The sequence below is a fragment of the Hippocampus bargibanti genome, linkage group LG12, assembly GCF_051943395.1.
Source record: "Hippocampus bargibanti isolate YZ-2025 linkage group LG12, ASM5194339v1, whole genome shotgun sequence".
Classification (NCBI taxonomy): Eukaryota; Metazoa; Chordata; class Actinopteri; order Syngnathiformes; family Syngnathidae; genus Hippocampus; species Hippocampus bargibanti.
Genome location: NC_142745.1, coordinates 6,575,153 through 6,597,694, shown reverse-complemented (window position 1 = coordinate 6,597,694; position 22,542 = coordinate 6,575,153). Strand labels below are relative to the sequence as shown.

Here is a 22,542-nt window from a genome sequence, read left to right as displayed (position 1 = left end):
CGTGGTCAATGGGATTCAGGACCACCCGCGACAGACAAAAATCCGCGAAGTATAGTTATATAATAGTAACTCTCGTGATAAAACAGAGGGGCGAGCTGCACGGGGCTGAGAAGATGCATATCCAATCCACATGGCTGTAAACCATGAGATAGCTTACTGTCATTGGGTGACGTCAGCCCTGGGAACCAATCGAGCTACAGCCATGTACATAACCTTTGCGTCATTCGGCATTTTTGTTATTCTGAACGTTTTTCTTCCCTGAAAAAAAAATCTGCAATGCACTGAAATGGCGATAAATGAGCCGCGAAGGAGCGAGGGATCACTGTACATGGCATCTCAAACTGGAAATTTGTAAAGGAGACATTTGGAGTCAGCTCATCTGCAAACCTAAATGTGTGCGCTCGGTAAAATGGATGGTGAGATACCTTTTATTTTTTAATTAATTAATAAGCTATTTCGATACACCTGTATTGGATTGTAATATAATGTCTTTTATCAAAGACAGCAGGGGTACAAAATCATATGCTTGGTGTTCTGATTCAGACAGTGGCAGTGGGAGGTTAGCCCTGCAGGGCCCGATCTAGTACGTATTCATCGTGTACAGGAAATGGCAGAGTGACCCGCAGCTTTCGATCCTCTTCCATGGCGCGCTGGATTGTCTCGTAGGCGTTGGAATTTCCACACCAGCTGCGACGAGTCACCTTCACAAAGAGAAGAATTCATTAGTGTCAAATAGATGTCATTTGTCTAATTCACACGTATTTATCATCTCACTCCATTGGACACGTCCCAATTGAGCATGAGAGTGGCTCGCTTCGCTGCTTCCTCAGAGCCGTCCAAAAGCAAACCAAATCCTCCGTTCATCACTTCACCCCTGTGAGAATTGTGAGAAATAATATCAGGATTTTCACTGAGATAATTAGCCTACAATGGATGGTAGAGTGTTCCCGCTCAATATGTTTGGACATTTATAGACATATGGCAAAAATTTCCACAATTACATCTCAATAAAAGATAACTGAGCGACCCTCACCAGCCAACGCCGCCACCATTGTGCAGAGCGACCCAGGTGGCACCCCTGAAGGCATCGCCAACAAAGTTCTGGACTGCCATATCTATAACAAAGAAGCAAGGTGTCATTTGAATGAACATCATAGTTTTTTTTTTTTAATCCAGTTTGTTGAAACAAAATGGGCAAGGACATACCTGCACAGAACGCAGAGCCATCATACACATTGGAGGTCTCTCTGAAAGGACTGTCGGTGCCACTCACATCATGGTGGTCTCTGCTAATCACCACCGGAGCCTGACACAGAGAAGCCCAAAAGTACCATTTATAAAAAGGGGTGGGCAATTTTCAGAATTCTATCTATCTATCTATCTATCTATCTATCTATCTATCTATCTATCTATCTATCTATCTATCTATCTATCTATCTATCTATCTATCTATCTATCTATCTATCTATCTATCCATCATTTGTGCTGTGGTTATAACTTTAAAAAGTGAATAAAAAACGGTATAGTTTATGAATAAAAGATCCTGTATTCTCATTTTTGTATAAAGCAACAAACATTTTAAATTATCTACAATGGATAGCTAGCTAGCTATCTACAACAGATAGCTAGTTAGCTAGCTAGCTAGATAGATGGCTAGCTAGATAGCTGGCTAGATAGATAGTTAGATAGCTAGCTAGATATCTAGCTAGCGAACTAGCTAGATAGAGGATAACCTATTTTAGGAAATAAACATATAAATATCGACAACAGTATTATAGATTGGTGAGTATAGGAAACAGAACAATATGAGGATAAGCCCAGAAATACAAATCAATATGGAATATTAACAGTGAACGCAGTAGTTTTAACGATTGAGAATACCGCAAACTACAATGAGCTTGCAAGCAGATGTCACGAGATACTTTTTGAAACTTGTTAGCACCAAATCATCAAATAATAATAATACAGTAAAGTCTCGTTATATCGATCTTCAAGGGAGTCCGAAAAAATATCGATATAACCGGGACTATCGATATATCCGACCCTGTTTGCATGTAATTTTCTCCGTGCGTGCATCGAAATAGTATCGATATAACCGGGACTATCGATATATCCGATACATTTCATTTATAAGCGCCTTTCAAAACTCTCAAGGACATCTGCTAGTTGTGCACTCCATTTGTTTTTTCCTCACTCAATTCCCAACAATTGACCAAAATCTTGAAATGTATGATGATGCGTTTCCAGCTATCAAGTAAAATGAAAAATGTTTAGTCTTACTGAAACACTTCCTTCAGCAACAGCTCTGTTGATGGCCAAAGCAATGGAAACTCTTCCTTTTTGATCCGAGTATAGGATTCTGGCCTGGGATCCCACCACCTGCAACCCCCCACACACAGCCACACAAAAGAAAATCCTCTCACATATGCGATCTTATTTCCAAAGCGATATATAATCATGTGATTCCAAACCATTTTGTGTTTTCCAGCCTCCCTTATCCAGGCGATGTTATCATCATACTGCTGTTTGACTCTGTCCGTCACCTTGGCGCTCAAACCCTCCAGGACCGACGCGGCGATATTGTCGGTTACGGCGAGGTCCCGGGGGTCGCAGGATGTGCACACCCAGCGAAATGGACCGAAGCCCAATGAAAAAATGTCTCTGAGAGACGGAGACATCAAATTATTGCTCGCAAGGGAGACAATGGTGCTCATGTCGAGTTGATTCCTCAGCTAAGAATCGGATGACGTAGATTGGTCTCATCAGACCCCGATGATTTTGACCCTTGACTTACTTCTCTGGACTAAAGTGAGTTTCCCTTGATTTTTTTTAAAGTGTGAGGTTAGAAAACGTGCTCCATATACAGTGATACCTTGGCTTACGAACTTAATTGCTTCCCAGACAGAGTGTGTAAGGCGAAAAGTGTGTATCCCAAAAAATTATTTCCCATAGGAAACCATTAAAATGAGAATAATCCGTTCCCAGGTCCCCATAAAACATACTTTTCTAAGCCTTAAAACGACATAAAATATACATTATTTTATGTCGTATATAATATATATAAATAAATATAAATATATAATATATATATAAATGTATATTATATTATATTATATTATATTATATTATATTATATTATATTATATTATATTATAAATATAATAAATGTGCTATGGTATTATAATTAAAGAAATAAACTGTATTGTATAATAAAGTCGTTTTATTTACCTTTGTGATGGTCGTTGATGGAATGGAGTGGCCGGTTTCATCAGCATTAAGCACTTGATGAGGAACGTAACCTTCTTCTTTTCACCATTTTGTAGGTGCTTTCTCTGTGATAATTTTATCTAGTTCCTCATCAATTGTGTTCTGTTTAGCTGGGTCGATAGCTTTTTGCATCAAGGGTACAGATGGCTTGTGCGGGTTGTTTGTGGAGCCTGATTGATGGGATATTTTAACCTTGCAGTTTACACTCTCTCTCACTGTCGTCTGCCTGTCTCTTTAATGTTTAAACCACCCCCCCTCACTGCTGCGTTCTTTACCAATCACATGGCTTTAACCAAAGACTGGGGGCGGGGAATAGAGGACAAAAACAGTCGGCTGCCATTTTATTGTTAAAAGAACGGGCTCGTTCGCGAACGACATATCAGTCATTGAGGCAGCTCCGTTTACGAAAAAAGTTTGTATGCCAAGGTAAAATTTTCCTAAATTTAACGTTCGTAAACCGAAAAGTTCGTAAGCCAAGGGGTTCCTAAACCGAGGTATCACTGTATATGAGTGCCTTGAATACATTTAGGAATGGAAAAAAAATGACGACTCACCCCATGATGTGTTGGACATAGGACGGGTAACGGAATTCTGCCGTTCCTCCGCCGACCTTTTCGACCTCGGCTCCTTCGAAAAGAACAAATCTGAGTTCTTGGTGTTACTTTGCTAAACGTCAGGAAGAATTGACTCTTGTGAGTTGTAGATGTTATAGTAAATGCAAGCCAATGATGAGGTCACATTACAGTTGGCGTACCGGCTCGTTGCGCCTCCAGTAGAAATGCGTTGCCATAGTCCCAAAAAAACATGCCTGCATCTGATAGCTTGTTGATAGCATTCACGTGCCTTCTGAGGCTGCGGAAAAGGGAATAGTTTCACTGCAACATGCTTTGATTGAAGGATTCCATGATTTTTAGTTTGAGCGACTGTACCTTTCTTTGACCAGGCAGCGGAATCGACTCGGGTCGGTCGACATGAGCTGGTTGGCCTGGCGGAAGCTAAGTTGTACCGGGTAGTAGCCTCCGTTGAAGGGGTTGTGGAGGGAGGTTTGATCCGAGCCCAAATCCACCAGGAGCTCACCTGTCCTTTGGTATTCCAACAGCAACCTCTCCCTAATCAAGTACAGTAAAGTCTCGTTATATCGATATTCAAGGGAGTCCGAAAAAATATCAATATAACCGGGACTATCGATATATCCGACCCTGTTTGCATGTAATTTTCTCTGTGCGTGTATAGAAATAGTATCGATATAACCGGGACTATCGATATATCCGATATGGATGAAAAAAAGTTTGAACTTTGAGTCAAAAAAATGTACATTTCACTGTAAACTTTTTTGCCATGGGCTCACCATAAGTCTACAATGTTGCCATGGTAACCCAGACTGAGTGGGGTCTTTGCACCTCTGGTTTCTCTGTAAGTCACCAAAATGGACATTTGTAATTCATGATAATGCATCCAACGATTGATTGGCTAAAATAGGTTTATTGTATTCTCTGAAACAATGATGATCATCACGTGTGTTTTGTAACCATGGAAACGTGAGTCTATTACCTGATGCGTTTAATGCAATGCTCCAAATCCCCGGTTACCTCCATCAACCAGCCTTGCTCGTGCCTCTTTTTGAGAGGAGTCTCATCCACCTAGCACAGAGTCAAACGTATCACTCTGTGACACACACACATATACACACTGAAAGCCATTGTTACGTCACCTCCGCAATGATGCCAATGCAACCGGCAATGACGGCAGCTTTCGCCTGAGCTCCGCTCATGCCCCCGAGGCCGGAGGTTACAAAGACACGCCCCCTCAGGTCACCAGAGCCCAGGTACGTCCTACCGGCGTTCAGCACAGTCAGCTGGGCGGTAAATAAAACCATACGGAGTATCGTCAAGGTGACACCCCATCAGGTACAGACGCACAGTGAAATATAATGAAGGAATTAACCTGGATTAGAAATTAAATATAATGTACGCCTTTGTTGGCTTTATATCCTAAACTCCTCCCCCTTCCTATTATGGTGCACCTGCAGAACGGGATGAGGAGGCACCCTGTTGGCTGTGAAGCTTGCATTCTACAGGACTTCCCTCCTTCCGTCCCTCCCTCCTTATTTACTTCCTTGTCTCCTACGTTCCCTCCTTCCTTCCTTACGTGCTTGTTTCCTTCCTTCCTTGCATCTTTCCTTACTTCACCGATTTATGTATGTATGTATGTATGTATGTGTGTATGTATGTATGTATGTATGTATGTATGTATGTATGTATGTATGTATGTATGTATGTGTGTATGTATGTATGTGTGTATGCATGCATGTGTGTATGCATGCATGCATGCATGCGTGCGTGTATGCGTGCATGTATGTATGTATGTATGTATGTATGTATGTATGTATGTATGTATGTATGTATTGTATTTATAATCTTGTTCTAACCTTTTATGGGATAACGAGTTTGATCAAAATCCCTATTCTGTACCATAGTGCCGTGTACAATCCCTTGAGGTCCAATGTAGCAGTAGCTGCCAGCTGTCATTTGACCGTACCTTAGGGGAAAAAAAATAAATAAATACATAATATAGCTTACACAAAAAAACCATTGCACTCTATGATCATCATTGTAAGTCATGATGGGGAAAATAAATAAAAGGTTTTCTGATTCTGATGAAGTGCATCTTTGACTTACATTGACACACCGAGAGCAAACATCTTTTCATATTGCTCTTTGGAGGAGTAGTTTGGTATCACCTAAAAGCAAGCAAAAAGACAACCATGGCATTACAATATATATATATATATATATATATATATATATATATATATATATATATATATATATATATATATATATATATATATATATATATATATATATAGAATAGTCTGGGTTGAAAGGCGGCTTTCACCATGCCGTTGGTGATGATGGCCCGAGGCGAAGAGGCCAGGCTGGGAAACAGTCCCATGGGGTGACCACTGTACATGACCAAAGTCTGCTCCTCCGTCATCTCACTCAGGTAATTCATCACAAGACGGAACTGCACAAATGTAAAACACACAAACATGTTAACTATTTGAAAGGATGCTAATAAACTAATTGAGACTGAATCATATCATACGACTGATATTACTACACGTCCATTAGAGGGCGCTGTTAGCCAATAAATAACTTGTGACTTGAAGTAATTTAAAGGACAACCGACGCCTTCGGACAAGTTGTGTCCATAATAAAATTCCACGGCATATAGCTATGTTTTAAGACTCGCGCTGAATATCCAAGGAGTCTTGTTTTCAAGTTGATGACGATGCCTGACGTGACGTCACGTCTGGAACACCCCTGACCGAGAAAGCGACACACAATGTATTTTGGGTACTTTGTTTGGTCTGAAAACTTGAGTTTGACGGTGAAATTAGAACGAAAACACATAAATAACACGATGGTGAATCGTTATGTGTTGCACCAAGACTACTATTTGATACTAGTTGACACAAATTCCAAGCAGACAAATCGGCCCATTTCCAACGGAGCTTGGGCGGCATCTTGCGCATTTTCCGGGACGCTACATTGGAGTCCAGACGCCTCAAAATGATCCAGAAGGACTTCTTTAATCGATTGCAAACATTTATGCTTTCCCCTTCAGAACTATTTGAATCATATTCACAACTGGATGAGTAACAAGAAAGCATCTTCTCCGAATCTGAAGCCATTGTTTTGATTCTACAGCAAGGAAGGACGTCTTGGCGTGACGTCACGAAGTAGTTTTGGGACACAAGTTTAACTCATCTTTATTGGTGTTTTGCATTTGACTAAAAATATCATCAGCCTGCGTGTTTCGGGTATTTTAGATGCTATAAAACGTTTTTCTGATGTCAGGAAACAACAAAATGGTGTCGGTTGTCCTTTAAGTTTCATCGTAGTTAAAAAAAAAAGGGACGTTGCTGTACCTGAGCCCAGTTACTGAAAACCTGCCCATTTCCTCCATACGTGACGAGCTCCTGAGGAAACTAAAAGGTGAAAGCCAATTAGATCGTTCTGGTGGTAAGAAATCAAAATAAACCAAATCGTAGAAGAAGCTTACCTGGGCCACTGCAGGATCTAAGTTGTTCATGATCATCAGCATAATGGAAGCCGCTTGCTGCGTACGACACGGATACTCGCGTATAGGGTACGCTCTGAAAAAGAGAGCAACCCCCACGACTGTCAATATTTATAACTGAAATGTCATACAAGTCTCCGCTAATCATTTTGGTGTTGTACCTCAGGTGTAGCCCGGGACAGAAACGATACATATAAATATGTCCATACTGGCGAAGCTCTTGTACAAATTCTGAGGCGAGTGTTGCATGATGGGCCGGAGGGAAATAGCGCAGAGCGTTTCTCAAAGCCAGCTAAAAGAGAATGAAAGCATTTGTATCGTAAACACACACGGAAGTACAATATGTTACGTATGACAAAAGATGGAGGTCTCTTGTTTGTCTTAATGATTGACTGGAGCCTTTTGCTTCACTTTTGGCCAATCAGTGAAGGACCTTGGGGAATAATCAATATTGTCGCGGGGCGCGGGCATCAACAGCGATTTTGCAATACGTGCACCACCAATCCAAAGGACTACAAGTTTGACACGCACTTCCGAAAGAGCTATTTTTTTCAAATTACACAGGTTAACACATATTTTTAATAAATTCCAGAAATGTTAACAGTTTAATATTCCAAGAAATACACGGCAATTAATTAAAAAAAAGCCATTTTAATGTAAACAGGTATTTTTAGCTGTTTTTTGTTAGTTTGACTTCAAGATGGCGCCGTGAGATTGGCTGCCTTTCCAGCAGGTCCTGTATTTTGTTTTACTACTTCTTCCTTTCCTCTCCCATACATAACTTTGCTGTTGTGAAATTTCTCCACTGTGAGACTCATAAAGGCTAATCCAATCCAATGTTGAAAGTAGTTATAGAAATGACACAAAATTGTTCAGTGGTAAATTATTTAATGTAATTGGAACGTTTTGATTTAAAATACGTAATCAACAAAATAATATGAGAATGTACATCTGCCATTGTTTTGACTTACCTTTGTTTTAGTTTTCATCGTAACATATTTCCTGCATACGATAGCTGTCTATGTTAGCGCTTTGTTACAGGTTCAGATGTTGTTAAAGCGCTATATAAATCAATATGAATGTATTGTATTGTATTGTATTGTATAATGAATTCAAGGTTAAAATAGATTTTTTTTAAGGGTGTCGTCACAGCTAGCCATAAATTACATGTTAAAATTCGTATTGCGGTAGCTTTTATACGACACACTTTAAAACAACCAAAATAAGCAAATATCTCTCTCAAAAGCCTGTTGTGGACGGAAAAGAGTTATGACACGAAATCAGCATATGTAAATATGTAAAACAAGAATCTGTCTCGGATTAAAATGATCTGATTAGTGGTTTTATTAGGTTGTATGTCAACATTTCCGTGTCATTGTTGCATATGCTAGCTTCTCGCCAAGAACGGTTTGGTGTTGTCATCGCGCTATCAAACTGAGCTATGACCTGGAGTGTTTTTTTTTTTTAAACTCATTCACTACCAAACGTGCAAAAATGTGTCCACTCCAGTGCCAGGGTTTTTGTCATTGTCACTCGAACTCCAGGACCTACAGAATATTGAGTATTAGGACTACATAAACATTCAATCCAGCGTAAGAAACGTTGACTCTTTTCTTTCATCAGAAAAAGAGCTAATTCCTAAATCATATGCGTCTGGAGTTATATGAGCTTGAAATGAGGCCGGCTGTCCAAAATACATACATATAGTACATACTGTATAGCGATTTAACAACAGCTGAACCTGGAACAAAGCGCTAACATGGAAAAAAGGGAAACGCTGCGCCCTAGTGGAAGGGGAAAAAAACCATTGCCAGAGGTCTGACCAGCACTTCGGAAAAGGCGCTCCACGTCATATTTTCAATTCCCAAATAAATTCTGGGATGGCAGTGAATGAGTTAAATATCGGGACATAATTGCTTAATCATTTTAGATTAAAAAAATAAAATTGAAAAAATACAATACAGTACATTCAACAAACAGATGGGTCCATTTGTCTCACTTGTCCTGACCTGAATGATGGACAATCTCAGACACACACAAAAAAAAACGAACTAAATCTTTGTTAATGTACAATACAGTGAGACCTCAACTTACAAACTTAATTCGTTCCCAGACAGAGTGTGTAAGGCGAAAAGTGTGTATCTCAAAAAAAAAAAAAATATCATAGGAAACCATTAAAATGGGAATAATCTGTTCCCGGGTTTCCATAAAATATACTTTTCAACTAAATAAGCCTTAAAACTACACACAACATACCTTATTCTATGTATAACAAATGTGATATTGTATTGTAATGAAAGAAATACACTGCATTGGATCATAAAGTCACTTTATTTACATTTGTGATGGTCATTTATGGCTTGATGGAATGGCGTTGGAGGTCGAAGGTCAAAGGGAATTGCTGTTTGGAAAGAGAGGCGCATTACATGAGGACTGTAATTAAAGAAATAAACTGTGCTGTAAAATAACGTTTTATTTACCTTTTTGATGGTCGTTGATGGCTTATGGAAGGAGAGTCACCTTCCATAAGGACTGTTGGTAACTTAAGCTCTGGTGCTGTTCGGTCGTGTGGTTCCGCCGAAGATCACTCCGACAGCCGTGGTGGGTGTGTATTATGAAAATAGTGCTTATTATAAGGTTTAATTTTCATACATTTGATGTTTGTAAGACGAAAAGTTTGTAAGTTGAGGTGTTTGTAAGTTGAGGTCTCACTGTATTCCTGACTGAATCCACTTACCCGCTCCTCTTCGACTGTGAGATTTGGTGTCCGAACGGGTGCATGGGGAACATTAGGGTCTCTTCCTCGGTTTGGGGGCAAAGGGTCCAGAGGTAAACCGCTGCATATCTCCTTGAGGGTGGCCATTCTGTCAAATCCTCAGTTTAAAAACAGTGAGAAAGGGCTGCTGCTGAAAAGTTGGAACGAGAGTGCTCGCTACGGAGTGGTCTGATTTGTCTTTTTGCTCATCTTTGCCCCCTGAACATCCACCAATGACAGAAAAGCATGTTTGGCAATTATTGATCGCAAAGGGAGATTGAAGCGGTACGTGCCTTGGTGGTCATACTTAACTCTGACCCTTGTGCGACTTGCTTACACAAAAGTGAATGCTAAAACCTTTGAAGAAGGGAACTATTACAGTCTGCATAATTGCAGTTCTCCACCTGCGGACTCAAATTTCCAAACGACTCCTGCTATTTGTCGAAATGGGGAAATTAGGTGAAAAAAAATTTCACGTGTAGGATTTTCGCTATGTGAGGATTGGCTGCAAATACTCGGGGTACACTCCAATGTCGTTTGATGTGACTTCTAAGTTGGGTGAAACAGTCCAACACACGCTGCAAAACCGTGGTTGTCCCCCCACCCCACCACCTGGAATTTTTTTTTTTTTTTTTTTGCAAGACACCCGCCTGCAACAGCAACACAGGTAGATGTGCTGCCTGAAAATAAGGCTTTTGAAACAGGTTAGGGGACAAAGTGTAACAACCAGCAAACAGGAAGTAATGGTGAATATAAAAAAGTGACTTTGAAGTGTACTTCTTGAGCAATCAAGATTGATACAGTGATACCTCAGCTTACGAACGCTTTAGCTCACAAACATTAAATTCACGAGTCTTGGCTGACGAACTAGTTTTCGGCAGACGAACCAAACCACACAGCACCACGGTGGCTGGCGGACTAGTTTTTGTCACCCCCTTTCTTTGAGTGCAGACATGTTTTGTTATCGAGTGGAGTACTTTTGCTATTATGGGACCGAAAAAGACCCCACCACAGGCTCGTGTTAAGCCGAAGAGGACGCAAAGGAAAATTACGGTCGAGCAGAAGAAGATCATTAAAAAACACAAATGTGTGAAAACCGTTTGTGTGACTTAGCGTCCCAGTACCAGCACGCTAAGTCGACCATTGCTACGTGTGGCTAAGAGTGTTTCTATGTTGTCTAAGCAATGGTCTCAGGCAATAGAAGAGGTTGAAAAACTTCTGTTGATTTGGATTAATGAAAAGCAGCTAGCATGGGACAGTGTGAGTGATGGTATTATCGCCGAGAGAGCAAGGCAACTTCACTCGGATATCATCAAGCGGCATACATCAACGACCATCACAAAAGTAAATAAAACGACTTTATTGTACATTAGTTTATTTATTTAATTACAATACAATAACACATTTAATATACATAAAATAAGGTGTATTTTGTGTAGTTTTAAGGCTTATTTAGTAGAAAATGACATTTTATGGGGACCTGGGAATGGATTATTCAAATTTTTAATGGTTTCTTATGGAAAATAAATGTTCGGCAGACGAACTTTTCGCCTTACACACACTTTCTGGGAACTAATTAAGTGTGAGAGCTGAGGCATCACTGTAGCATTACCAAATAACATAGGATTCTTCCCAAAACCCAGCAGCCAAAGCACCTTATTCCGAAAGAAAAAAAACAAGAATATTTAAAATGGAGCAATTGTCAATTTTAGGCCATGTTATAGAATTGTGGACATGTAATTCAAAACCTGCTCAATAGTTTCTCTAGCACTCAAAATAAATGAAAAGTTAAACGTTTTGCAATTAAACATTACAACTCCAGTGGTGGTTATAGACCAATTTTACTGTTGGAGGGCCCAGTTTTTGTGGGAGTTACTGTTTGTCCAATGTGCTCAATACTACTGTGGTACATCAACAAAAAATATATCACAAAAACAAACAATTCGCCCCTGTCAAGTAAAACGATATCAATAATTCAGACAAGGAAAATTAAATATTTATTCAACATGAAGTCAAGCCGAAAGAAAAATAATCAAACTTACCTCCAGTGTATTTCGGAATCCAAACCTAAATTGGGATAAAAGCGAATCATAGGTAGTTATGTAACAGTCACATACGTCCACTTTTGCAGTAAAATTAACCAGCATGGCAAATAAAGATTTTCATCTGTGGCTATGCAATGACAATTTTCGAAACAGCTTTTTAAACAGCAAGTCGAATCGTCTAAATGCGATGTAAAAAATGACTCATAATAAAATTACTTCACTTTGAGGACTCAATTCTCTCATTTGACGAAGGGAGAATACCGCCCCGTTGTGGTTAAATTCGGAGGTTTAGGATTTCAGATCATACCTGTCTTTCCCATGTGTGGGTTGCGAATTTTTTCTCATACTTGCGTGATTCCACGGGGTACACTGGCTTCATCTCGTACAGTGAGACCTCAACTTACAAATAATAATACATTTAATAATAATACATTTAATTTACAAGCGCCTTTCTGAACACTCAAGGACACTTTACAACAAAGACAATACCTTATCTTACAAACATCAAATTTATGAAAATTAAACCTTATAATAAGCACTATTTTCATAATACACACGCACCACGGCTGGCGGAGTGATCTTCGGCGGAAGCACACGACCGAACAGCACCAGAGGTTAAGTTACCAACAGTCCTTATGGAAGGTGACTCTCCTTCCATAAGCCATCAACGACCATCAAAAAGGTAAATAAAACTTTATTTTACAGCACAGTTTGTTTCTTTAATTACAGTCATCATGTAATGGGCCTCTCTTTCCAAACAGCAATTCCCTTTGACCTTCGACCTCCAACGCCATTCCATCAAGCCATAACTGACCATCACAAATGTAAATAAAGTGACTTTATGATACAATGCAGTGTATTTCTTTCATTATAATACAATAGCACATTTGTTATACATAGAATAAGGTATGTTGTGTGTAGTTTTAAGGCTTATTTAGTTGAAAAGTATATTTTATGGAAACCCGGGAACGGATTATTCCCATTTTAATGGTTTCCTATGGGATTTTTTTTTTTTTGAGATACACACTTTTCGCCTTACACACTCTGTCTGGGAACCAATTAAGTTCGTAAGTTGAGGTCTCACTGTATTTCCAAAACACGCCCGTTCGCCTCCTTGAAAACTTCAAACATTCCTATGGTTGCGCCAATCAAACTAACAACACTTAACTACTGAAGCTGAATTGTTGTCAGGTAATCAACACCACAAAGCACTCGGAAAATGTAGCCAAAGATGAATCATTAAAAAAATGTTCATCAGTATTTATTTGAAGAATTTGAGTGATTTGCACGCCATCAGAAGAGTTGAGGTAAATATTTTTTTGTCTGTTTTGCAGAAGACTTGGCCCCTCAGGTAACTTACACCCATGAGCTCAATTCTTAAGTGCCTTTGCCAGTCCACTCTATGCTGCACAGGACATACAAAGGTGTGTAACATACATTATGCACATAAAATGCAAATGACACAGCGGTGAGAATAATATACTACTAAGAATGGACATTTGTTCTGTGATCAAGAGTCTGTAAACACTTGTACACAAAACTAAAATGTGACTGAATAACAAGTACATCAAGGTTCACCTAGAGTCTTCCCAAAACAGAAGGCATTTATTAGCTTTCCGCCGCACTGGCTTGTGTGCCATTTGAGTCCTGCACAGTGTCCGATGTGGACTTGGAATCAACAGCTGTGGCCTCTCCTTCTGAGGTCTGCTCTGCCTGAGATGCATTTTCTTCCGATATCTTGTCCTCTTCTTGTGGATAGAGTTCCGGATAGAGCTGCATGCACTCTTGCATTGCTCGAAACTGATCCAGACACTCTGAACCTTTCATCTCCTCTTTACTGTAGTGGAAACAGGAGAAGGCCTCCTTAAATTCAGTCCCACAGGGACCACTGGCCATCCCACCCAGGCATGGGCAGTTCCAGTTAATCTCCCCATTGGGAAGAATCAAACCTGATAAACAGAAATGGTCAGAATGGGTGGGCTATTAAAGCAGTCTTAATTGTGAATATACCACACCCTGTTGCAGAATAATTTCAAATGTTAAAAAAATAACCAAGATTATTTTGTTTGACGCTTATGACTATTTTGCTTTTTTTATTTCGGGTTGGTCGCCATCTTGTGGTATGGATGACTGCTTTCAAAACTTTCACCTCACCTTGCTCCTCATATGGATCATCGGGGTCTTCCTCAACCAGCTCGGCGTTGCTGGGTGTTGCATGATCCTCTTTGGTGACAAAGATTATTTTGTCTTTACCTGTGTGAAAATATCGCAAACAACGTGGTTCGTTTCGTGGTGGTTGAAAAGGAAGGAACGAATGACTTTACATTAACATGCTACCGAGTCAAGGTTAAGTAAACAATTGAAAACAAATATTAAAGTTCTCATTTGATGTAGCGTATTTCGGTAAATCTACTTCGGTAAATCACACCTTTAGTTACTGGCTCAAACTTGTGTCATAATTAAATAACTTCCATAAATTGTATAAGATGTATGAATGAATTAGCCAAGCTAGCACAGCGTCCAACTTACCCTCTTGCTTGACGGTCGTCATTTCTTCACAAAATGAAGATGTGAAACGCGCTTTAGTGCAACAGTAGCAGATCGCCAGTTACAATTGGTGCCATAGAAACATGTCAAAGTCAAACGACAAAGTCACGACGTGGCAAACATCCTCAAGGTTTTCAAAACTACGAGCGATGACACGACTGGTAGACTCCAGGGAGCTAAAAGATTTCCCATTCAAAGAGGAAGAGCTAAAACTAGCTTTAGCCCAAGTCTTCTTCCTCTTTTGCTTCGTTCTTGGATAACGTGAGCAAACACCTAATTGTGCATTACCGCCACCATGAGGCGTGGGGTGTGAAGAACCCGTTTTCACTTTTACAAGGAGAAAGTAGGAAAAAACATGCTAACATCTACTTTGCTCTCATGTTGCAATAACCTTAAATGCCTTATTTTCTGAACGGTATTGATATATTTCAAATACTTTTTGCTCTCTCCAAAAGATGAACGTTCATCTTCCCCCAATTCCATGATTCAATAAAACCATTCTCTAACTTTACAAAACTGCTGCAAAACTGAGTTTTGCATTGTAAACTGGGTTGGATGTCATCTTATAGCAGGTCTTTGAATTTTATATATTAAAAATGATCAATCAATATGTATCGTGTGCAGCAATGCATACACAAATTGACAACCTAGTTCTTCCAAAATTGCTTTTATTGAAAATTTGTTTCATAAGGTTATTATGAAATGCTTTCATGTTTTATAAAGTTTTCCCAATTACTTTAACTTACACTTAAAACAAATTCCAACACATGGTCTATGTACACAAAACAATAATTTATCTGTCGAGGGGTAAATGGGGAAAAGGTGATGAAATGTTTCTCGAAGCAGACAAAAAAAAAAAGAATACGACCAGAGTTAAAAATGCAGCCTCCCGTGATTGCATTTTATCGAAAGGTAAGACTGACATCCTTTTGTTCTTCACTTACACATTGTTCTAGGAGAAATTGCCACAGAAGTACCATTTGAGAAAGGACAGTGCTTGACTCCATCACATTGGACACAGTTCAGCTTTAAGTCTGCACTTTCCTTCATGTTTGCAGCAAATCAGGGAAAAAAATGTAAAATAGAACAAATATATCTATGAAATGTGACAATGTTGTGTGCTTTCATGCACACACTCTGTAATTGGGCCATCATCATCATCCCAGCCAAGTAAGTCTGTATACTGAAATGCTATCAGTCAGTCAGGGGTGAATAAAATGGCTGAATATGCTCTGGATAACGGCAGCCCCAAGGTGAATACTGGGGAGCTTCAAAATTGAATAAAACAACAAAAAAAATCCAAATGCCAAGTATATTGCGTTTGTAGATACATGACGGTAGCACAAGTTCTCATTCCACGAAACCTCAATTGACGTGAGAATCCTAGACGCTAAAATATCCTGAAGCTGATTATGGGAGCGCTTCACAAAGGTATCAAAAATACAGAGGCGGATGTGGCGGTTCCTAAAAGAAATATCCCCCCAGACTGCCTACTTCACTTTGCTCTTTGACAAAGATTTCAAAATACTGATAAATGATTGTGACAGCCAGTAGGATTCCCGTGCCTGAGCCAATCGCGCCGAGGAAGTCAGCCATCACGGATAAGCCGCCAATACACAGTCCGCCGAATGCAGCTGCAGTAGGTATGTACCTTAAGCACAAAGAGAGGACAGCAAGAGAAAGAGAGAAAACAAATATTTTAAAAACACAGTAAAGTGCCACATTTTCAGTTAGTCGAATTTTAAACTATTGTACTTTTACACAATTATAATTTTTGCAATACAGTGAACCCTCGTTTATCGCAGGAGATACGTTCCAAAAATAGCCCGCGATAGGTGTTATCCGTGAAGTACAATGTAGTTAAACACAATGCAAATCTGTACATACTGCAGAATGAAACAAAAAATAAAACTTCTTTATTTAATAGTTGTATTAAGTTCATCCTGTCTACTTGATATCTAATTTAAAACAGATGTCATGTCAGGTATTTGAACACCGACAATACACTGTCTGTAAAATAGGAATCTGTTTTAAATTCTTTAATAGTTTAAATTGTAAAACAATATTTTGCTGCTGCGCCTATTTGTCCTGACTCCGCTGCGCTGTAGCGTCTTTTTCTACTGAAGGAGTCTTTCTCCGAGAGAAGAACATTGTTATCGGTAGTTGTTGGCACTCTCTTTTGTGTTTCATTTTATTCTGCTTTGTTTGCAGTGTTGTTTCTTTTACTTTGTTTGTTTGCACATTTGCATTCCATTAATTATCTAAAAAAAAAAAACGTTTTCCCCTGAAAGAAATCTGTGATGCCCTGAAGCTGCGATAAGTGAACCGTGAAGTAGCGAGGGATCACTGTACATTCTATTTTCTCTATTTATTTTTTAATGTAAAGTGCATTAAACATTAAAGGTATTATTATTAAGATGTATCCGTTTAGGAAGGAAAACAACATATTTCACACTACCTGATGCTGTTTATTAAATGTGGAATAAACCAAAAAAAAGTAGTTTCAAATTTCACCTGTTTAGTTCATGGACCATCGAAGTCTCTCTGTGTCCTCTCATCACCATCTGCTGCTCTTTCAGCTGTTTGGCCACCTTAACAACAAAGAAAAGTCATTCTTGCTGTGAGTCGGAGTGAAACTAAGACAATACGCAGGTGCAATTAACTTGAAATGGACGGAAAAGTTTGGTCTTACATCTTTTGCAGACGAGCCTGAAACTTCAATCCACGTTTTGGAGAAGAATGCACATGATCCGAGCATGAAAGCAATATAGATAAGCGCGTGGACTGGATCCTCCATAACGGATCCAAATGACTCAGGCGGGGAAAGGTAGTAACAAAGACCGGCGACAGGATACGCCCGAGCCGGTCCACCACTTGACGCGTCCTAACAACACAAACATTGCTTTTGACAAACTGTCTATCTTAATTTTGAGCTCATGAAAGTCAAAGGTTAACACCGACTGAAGTACCGGACCGTTTTGTGCAAAATTTAAAAGCCGAAGATTTGAAAGCGTACTTACAGACCAGGTTCCGAGCAGATTGACCAAGAAGTTTCCACTAAAGCGCGTGGAGAGCATCTGGGATATGACATATAAATTGGAGACCAGCGCAGACTGTAGGATGATGGGAATGTTGGAGGTGTAGAAAAGTTTGATGGGGTAGGTGTTGTACTGGCCACGGTAGCGAGCGGACTTGATTGGAAGATCCACTCGGAATCCCTGTGATCGGATGGGAGAGGTCAAGACATCTCTTGACGATACTTCATGAGGTTTGGAATACGTGGAACTCACTTGAAAATATATGACTACAGCAAAAACAAAGACCGTGGCAATGAGGTTCATGAGGTTAGGGAGGTTCTGTCTGTAAAAGGCCTCTCTCAAGGCGCGCACTTTGTCCGTCCTGGTTGCCAGCAAATGAAAAAGTGCGATGATTGCGCCTTCAAATTCGGTGCCTGCGGAGTACATTGCCATGGAAAAGACCATTAGAGGGACAAAAAAGTAAAAAAAAATCTTTTTTTTTGCAGTTTATTTTTACCTCTGCCTGTATTCACAGTGGTAGGACTGAAAGCCTTCCAGACGATAGTTTCGCAGATGTTGGTCGCGATGAACAATGAGATGCCCGAGCCAAGACCGTAGCCTTTTTGGAGCAACTCATCTAGCAATAGTACAATGAGGCCGGCCACAAAGAGCTGTGAGGGAAAGATGTGGGATGTTAGCACTTCATAGTTTCATTTAATGCCTCAAAAAAAGAGATAGCGAGATAGACGCGATAGCTAGAAAGCTAGCAAGCTCGCTAGCGAGATAGCTAGGATATAATTCTGAGGAAAGCACAGCATATTCATCTGAATCACATTTCAGACATCACCTTTTATGTCAAGCGTGTTCATATGAACGCGGATAAATTCATATTAAAAAAAATCAAAATAAAATCAAAACAGGTTTAAACGGAGTATATAATTTACAATATAATTATATATAGTCAACAATAATTAATGTGGCGAGAAACAACATTAATGCATTTGAAAATGAATTTATTTGTGTTCATATGAACACGCCCGGTATAAATGGGTTAATAAATTATAGTAAATTAAAGTAAAAGAGGCCCCTGCAAGCAAATGCAAGTGGATGAGAAATCGGAAAAAAAATACAAATCGATGGCATCAACATGGACTTGAATTGCAAAACATCCCATCCAGTTATTTTGTCCTAATCTTTTAGTTAGCCGTACCTGAATGATGATGAGCAGGCAGATTCCAGCTCCCATCTCAGACGGGTCACCATACATGCCCGTCATTACGTAAACAATAGCTTGCCCAATGGTGATGATCATTCCAAACACTGAAAGTCATTGAAACGCATCAGCCACCTGTCTTGAATTCATTCAATCACCCTGTGAAAAATAAAGAGTATTTGATACATTTCTGTGCTCCGTTGAAGAGGGCTCTATCTTTGGGCGTATCTCCAACTTCGATGATTTTAGCCCCGGCAAGAAGTTGCATAATCAGGCCAGAAGTGACAATAGGGGAGATTCCCAGCTCCATCAATGTGCCTGAGAGGACATTTCCATGTTAGACAGTGAATAACAATATTACAATTTCTATGACATTTTCTCAAAAGAACCATACCTCGATTGGAGGCCAGAATAACCCTCATCCAGTAGAATGGATCTGCTGAGTCTGATGACATAATGCCAAAGAGAGGGATCTACAAGATGAGTAGTATACATTTTGTTATACATGCCTCGCCATTCCAAACAAACTATCGTCTGTTCACAAAATTATATCTAAGTTAGCTTGCTACAAATATACAGTGTTTATTTTATTTGCTGGACAATTGTACTATTGTAATGTATTTGTGATACAAAGTAATCCTGAGAGGAGATAACTGCCGTAGCAGTGAAAGGTAAAACAGCACAGTGCTGTTCTGGCTTACAATATTATAATATTAATGGCAATAGAACTTCTGTCTATCTAAATAGGATATTAGTGTATGTTGCACGTGATAACTTGTTTATTCTGGTTAACCCCTGTGATTACGAGACAAGTTATCCAGGTGAGATGTTTAAATTTCACCTAATTTGTCCAATAATTATTATTTCATCTTTACAACAGCAACACACAGTGCCAAGCAGAACTGTTAACTCTTCTTCAATTACATAGAAGATATTATGCAACGGTGTTGATGTAAAACAAGGGCCTTAATTCTACAAACATTGGCTTTTTACAACATGTGACAAAAGTGTCAAAAAGGCAGTGATCGTGGTTAAATTACAAAAAAGTTAACTCACTTGGCAGCAGACGAGGAAGATGAAGAGAGTGATGGCTGTCCATAGGACTTTCTCTTTGAACTGGATCTGAACCAAAACCAAGGTAACGTGTTTTACAATATACCATCTCAAGGGAACTTTATCTTGGACTTGTGTATTGAACACTCACCTTTCTTTCGGGTTTTTGAATTTCTGGCAAAACTGCGCAGAATGGCTTGATCACTTCCAAGAATTTGACTGGAATCAAGTAAAAAGGAACATTTTTCAGATGATTTGAGATACTCATCTGTGAGACGTGGCAACAAATGAGGGACGGACTTTGCGCAGCGACAAGAATCGACGCCGATAAACGTGAAAATTAAATCCGTAATGTCTTGATAGTCTAAGTTTTATTGATGCACACAATCCCAATTTCATTACAACTGTTTGTTTGTGGGCGATTAACGTCAGAAATTGACAACTGAAGGTTGTCGGCGTTATGCGTCGTCATCACTAACTTCCCTGTCAAAGGATTTGAATGAGCGGCTAACAGGTTAGCATACAACGATTGAGTCTACCAAACGACAGCACCGGAATGTAAATATCCGTCATAAACAATACATGTGTTGTTGGGCGAGTTGAGCTTAGTCGTTACATAAATTCGCTAGTTACATGTGCAAATGGGCCAGCTAACATGCTAATTTACAGGGTTACGACGTGGTAGTTTACGAAATCAGCCATTCGCTAACAAAACCACGAACCAAAAATTGTGTGAAAAATCAAGCAACAAAAGCGATACTTACTCCCCATGGTGTCCCGATCGTACAGCCGATGTACCCTGGGTTACTACAGACAGACAGCCCACCACTGTGCTCAATCTGGGGGAACGCCGGGAGTGTGAGTTCGGGCTTGTGCGTGCGTGCGTGTGGACGCCAGAGAGTGGAAGAGAAGCCCAACAGACATGTTACCACCTCCCCCCGCGAAAGCGTGTGTTGCATAGTCTGAGCCAGGAGACGGCAGCAGAGAACTGTACGAGATATTCAGGGGCGAATCTTGCAGACTACAATTCCATTCTACAGTTTTCCCAAACCTTTATTGAACCAACGTATCCGTTTACGTGAGACAAATATCACCGTACACTACCAACGAAAAAATATTACAAAACGTATGATTACTGAAAGATTGTGATATATACAAGATTGGGAGGCATATGTGGAACTGTCGCAGTTTGGAATTGAAGCGGAGTTTTTTTGTGGGACGAGATGTGTGAGTCTCTTTTCGTCATTGGATGCTACAGCTTCGTGTTGGCTTTCAACATTTTAGTCTGTAGCAGATGTGCACATTTCACCATGGCGCCCGCTTTGATCCACTCCGCTTTCTTCTAGAACTGCTTCTTCAAAGTCAAAGTCAGCTTTATTGTCAAATATGCTAATATGTGTGACATACAGCACAGATGAAATTACTGTCCCCTCGGACCCAGCATGCAAGGCACTTATAATTACTTTAACAAACATACATTCTTACAACAAAGAGGGCGCAGAAAGTGCTTAAAATTCATTGATTGTCGGTGTATTTTGCGTTGTGTCATATTATTTATTTAGTTTTGTTGTTTTGACTTCAAAATGGCACTATGAGCGGCCGCCTTTACAGCAGGTCCTGCATTTTGTTTTTCTACTTCTTACTTTCATCACTTTGCTGCTGTGAAATGTAAATTTCTCTACAAGATTTCTCTTTCACTGTGAGACTAATGAAGGCTAATCCAATCCAATTATGACATTATCCCAATTAATTGTCAAAATGTTCTCAATGTGAAATCTAGGCCTGTTTAATTGAACACAAAACTGAAAATTGAAGCAAGCCCTTACTTAGTTTACTGTAACCTCTGCCATCCAAAGTCAAAATAATAATTCTGTATGTCACTAGTACTAGTTTATATTTTTTATAAGATTTATATGTCATGAAAAAAAAATCATTTTTAGATAAATCAAGAGAAATTTACACCTCTGATTATCTCTCATGTTTAAAATTGACTGTACACCTTATCAAATATTGCACCTCCCCCCTTTGCCATCTCTGAACTTCCAACAGCAAAAACGCAAGACTGAACAGAAAGGCAAGTTTGTACAACATTTTTTTTTTAATAAAGCGATCATTATCACAGTTTCTCCGACACCAGTCAATACATGAATGTGTTCATTTATAATGACATCATATCACTTCAACTCCTCTCACGCACATCGAAACAGAGAGATTTTAATATGAACATCTGTTTACCATCAAAACCTGCAAGTAATTTAAAAAAATGATTGAGTGACATTCCCATTATCCAGAAATATGTCTTTTCCATCGTATTGACGACACCATAAAAGTTAAAGATGAAAAAAGGATTTATTATTATTATTACAGCGTAAGAAACCTAAGACTCTATCCTTTCATCAGAAAAAAAAGAATTAATTCCTAAGTTATATGGTCTGGAGTTATCTGAGCTTGAAACAAAAGGAAAATACTGCTCTCTTGCGGGAGAGAAAAACACAGATAGAGGTCTGACCAAAAAAACAAACAAATACATTTGGGAATTGTGCCTCCACGTCACATTTT

At 39.4% G+C, this 22,542-nt stretch overlaps 3 protein-coding genes across 3 annotated transcripts; all 3 read right to left on the bottom strand.

The window, feature by feature from the left end:
• Positions 1 to 410: 410 nt before the first annotated feature.
• Positions 411 to 10,298, bottom strand: uroc1 (urocanate hydratase 1). Its single transcript, XM_089010253.1, has 19 exons — positions 10,091 to 10,298; positions 7,515 to 7,645; positions 7,336 to 7,429; positions 7,202 to 7,261; positions 6,166 to 6,294; positions 5,946 to 6,007; positions 5,739 to 5,805; positions 4,979 to 5,122; positions 4,819 to 4,907; positions 4,616 to 4,678; positions 4,197 to 4,376; positions 4,022 to 4,119; positions 3,822 to 3,894; positions 2,472 to 2,661; positions 2,281 to 2,379; positions 1,207 to 1,306; positions 1,034 to 1,115; positions 775 to 874; positions 411 to 701 (listed from the first exon to the last, which is right to left on the bottom strand). The coding sequence occupies exons 1-19, from the start codon at positions 10,214 to 10,216 to the stop codon at positions 561 to 563; spliced, it is 2,028 nt and encodes a 675-aa protein (XP_088866379.1). The 5' UTR covers positions 10,217 to 10,298; the 3' UTR covers positions 411 to 560.
• A 3,075-nt stretch (positions 10,299 to 13,373) lies between these two features.
• On the bottom strand, positions 13,374 to 14,915 carry LOC148890201 (mitochondrial intermembrane space import and assembly protein 40-B-like). The gene is made up of 3 exons (XM_089010237.1): positions 14,683 to 14,915; positions 14,308 to 14,406; positions 13,374 to 14,102 (listed from the first exon to the last, which is right to left on the bottom strand). The coding sequence occupies exons 1-3, from the start codon at positions 14,702 to 14,704 to the stop codon at positions 13,762 to 13,764; spliced, it is 462 nt and encodes a 153-aa protein (XP_088866363.1). The 5' UTR covers positions 14,705 to 14,915; the 3' UTR covers positions 13,374 to 13,761.
• A 436-nt stretch (positions 14,916 to 15,351) lies between these two features.
• On the bottom strand, positions 15,352 to 20,905 carry sec61a1a (SEC61 translocon subunit alpha 1a). The gene is made up of 12 exons (XM_089009257.1): positions 20,748 to 20,905; positions 20,135 to 20,202; positions 19,987 to 20,052; positions 19,325 to 19,403; positions 19,117 to 19,248; positions 18,928 to 19,037; positions 18,235 to 18,388; positions 17,991 to 18,151; positions 17,721 to 17,918; positions 17,393 to 17,584; positions 17,215 to 17,291; positions 15,352 to 16,351 (listed from the first exon to the last, which is right to left on the bottom strand). The coding sequence occupies exons 1-12, from the start codon at positions 20,752 to 20,754 to the stop codon at positions 16,165 to 16,167; spliced, it is 1,431 nt and encodes a 476-aa protein (XP_088865383.1). The 5' UTR covers positions 20,755 to 20,905; the 3' UTR covers positions 15,352 to 16,164.
• Positions 20,906 to 22,542: the final 1,637 nt, after the last annotated feature.

Excerpts from the sequence above, each read along its gene's own strand:
- uroc1 (XM_089010253.1), bottom strand. The coding sequence starts at position 10,216 with ATGGCCACCCTCAAGGAGATATGCAGCGGTTTACCTCTGGACCCTTTG. Across the intron at positions 7,262-7,335 it reads TAGATCCTGCAGTGGCCCAG|TTTCCTCAGGAGCTCGTCAC; the intron begins GTAAGCTTCTTC and ends TTCACCTTTTAG. Across the intron at positions 5,806-5,945 it reads TTTGCTCTCGGTGTGTCAAT|GTACGGTCAAATGACAGCTG; the intron begins GTAAGTCAAAGA and ends TTTTCCCCTAAG.
- LOC148890201 (XM_089010237.1), bottom strand. The coding sequence starts at position 14,704 with ATGACGACCGTCAAGCAAGAGG. Across the intron at positions 14,407-14,682 it reads GACGACCGTCAAGCAAGAGG|GTAAAGACAAAATAATCTTT; the intron begins GTAAGTTGGACG and ends ATTTTCACACAG. Across the intron at positions 14,103-14,307 it reads TGATCCATATGAGGAGCAAG|GTTTGATTCTTCCCAATGGG; the intron begins GTGAGGTGAAAG and ends TCTGTTTATCAG.
- sec61a1a (XM_089009257.1), bottom strand. Across the intron at positions 19,249-19,324 it reads TATTCTGGCCTCCAATCGAG|GCACATTGATGGAGCTGGGA; the intron begins GTATGGTTCTTT and ends ATGTCCTCTCAG. Across the intron at positions 19,038-19,116 it reads CTTCAACGGAGCACAGAAAT|TGTTTGGAATGATCATCACC; the intron begins GTATCAAATACT and ends AATGACTTTCAG.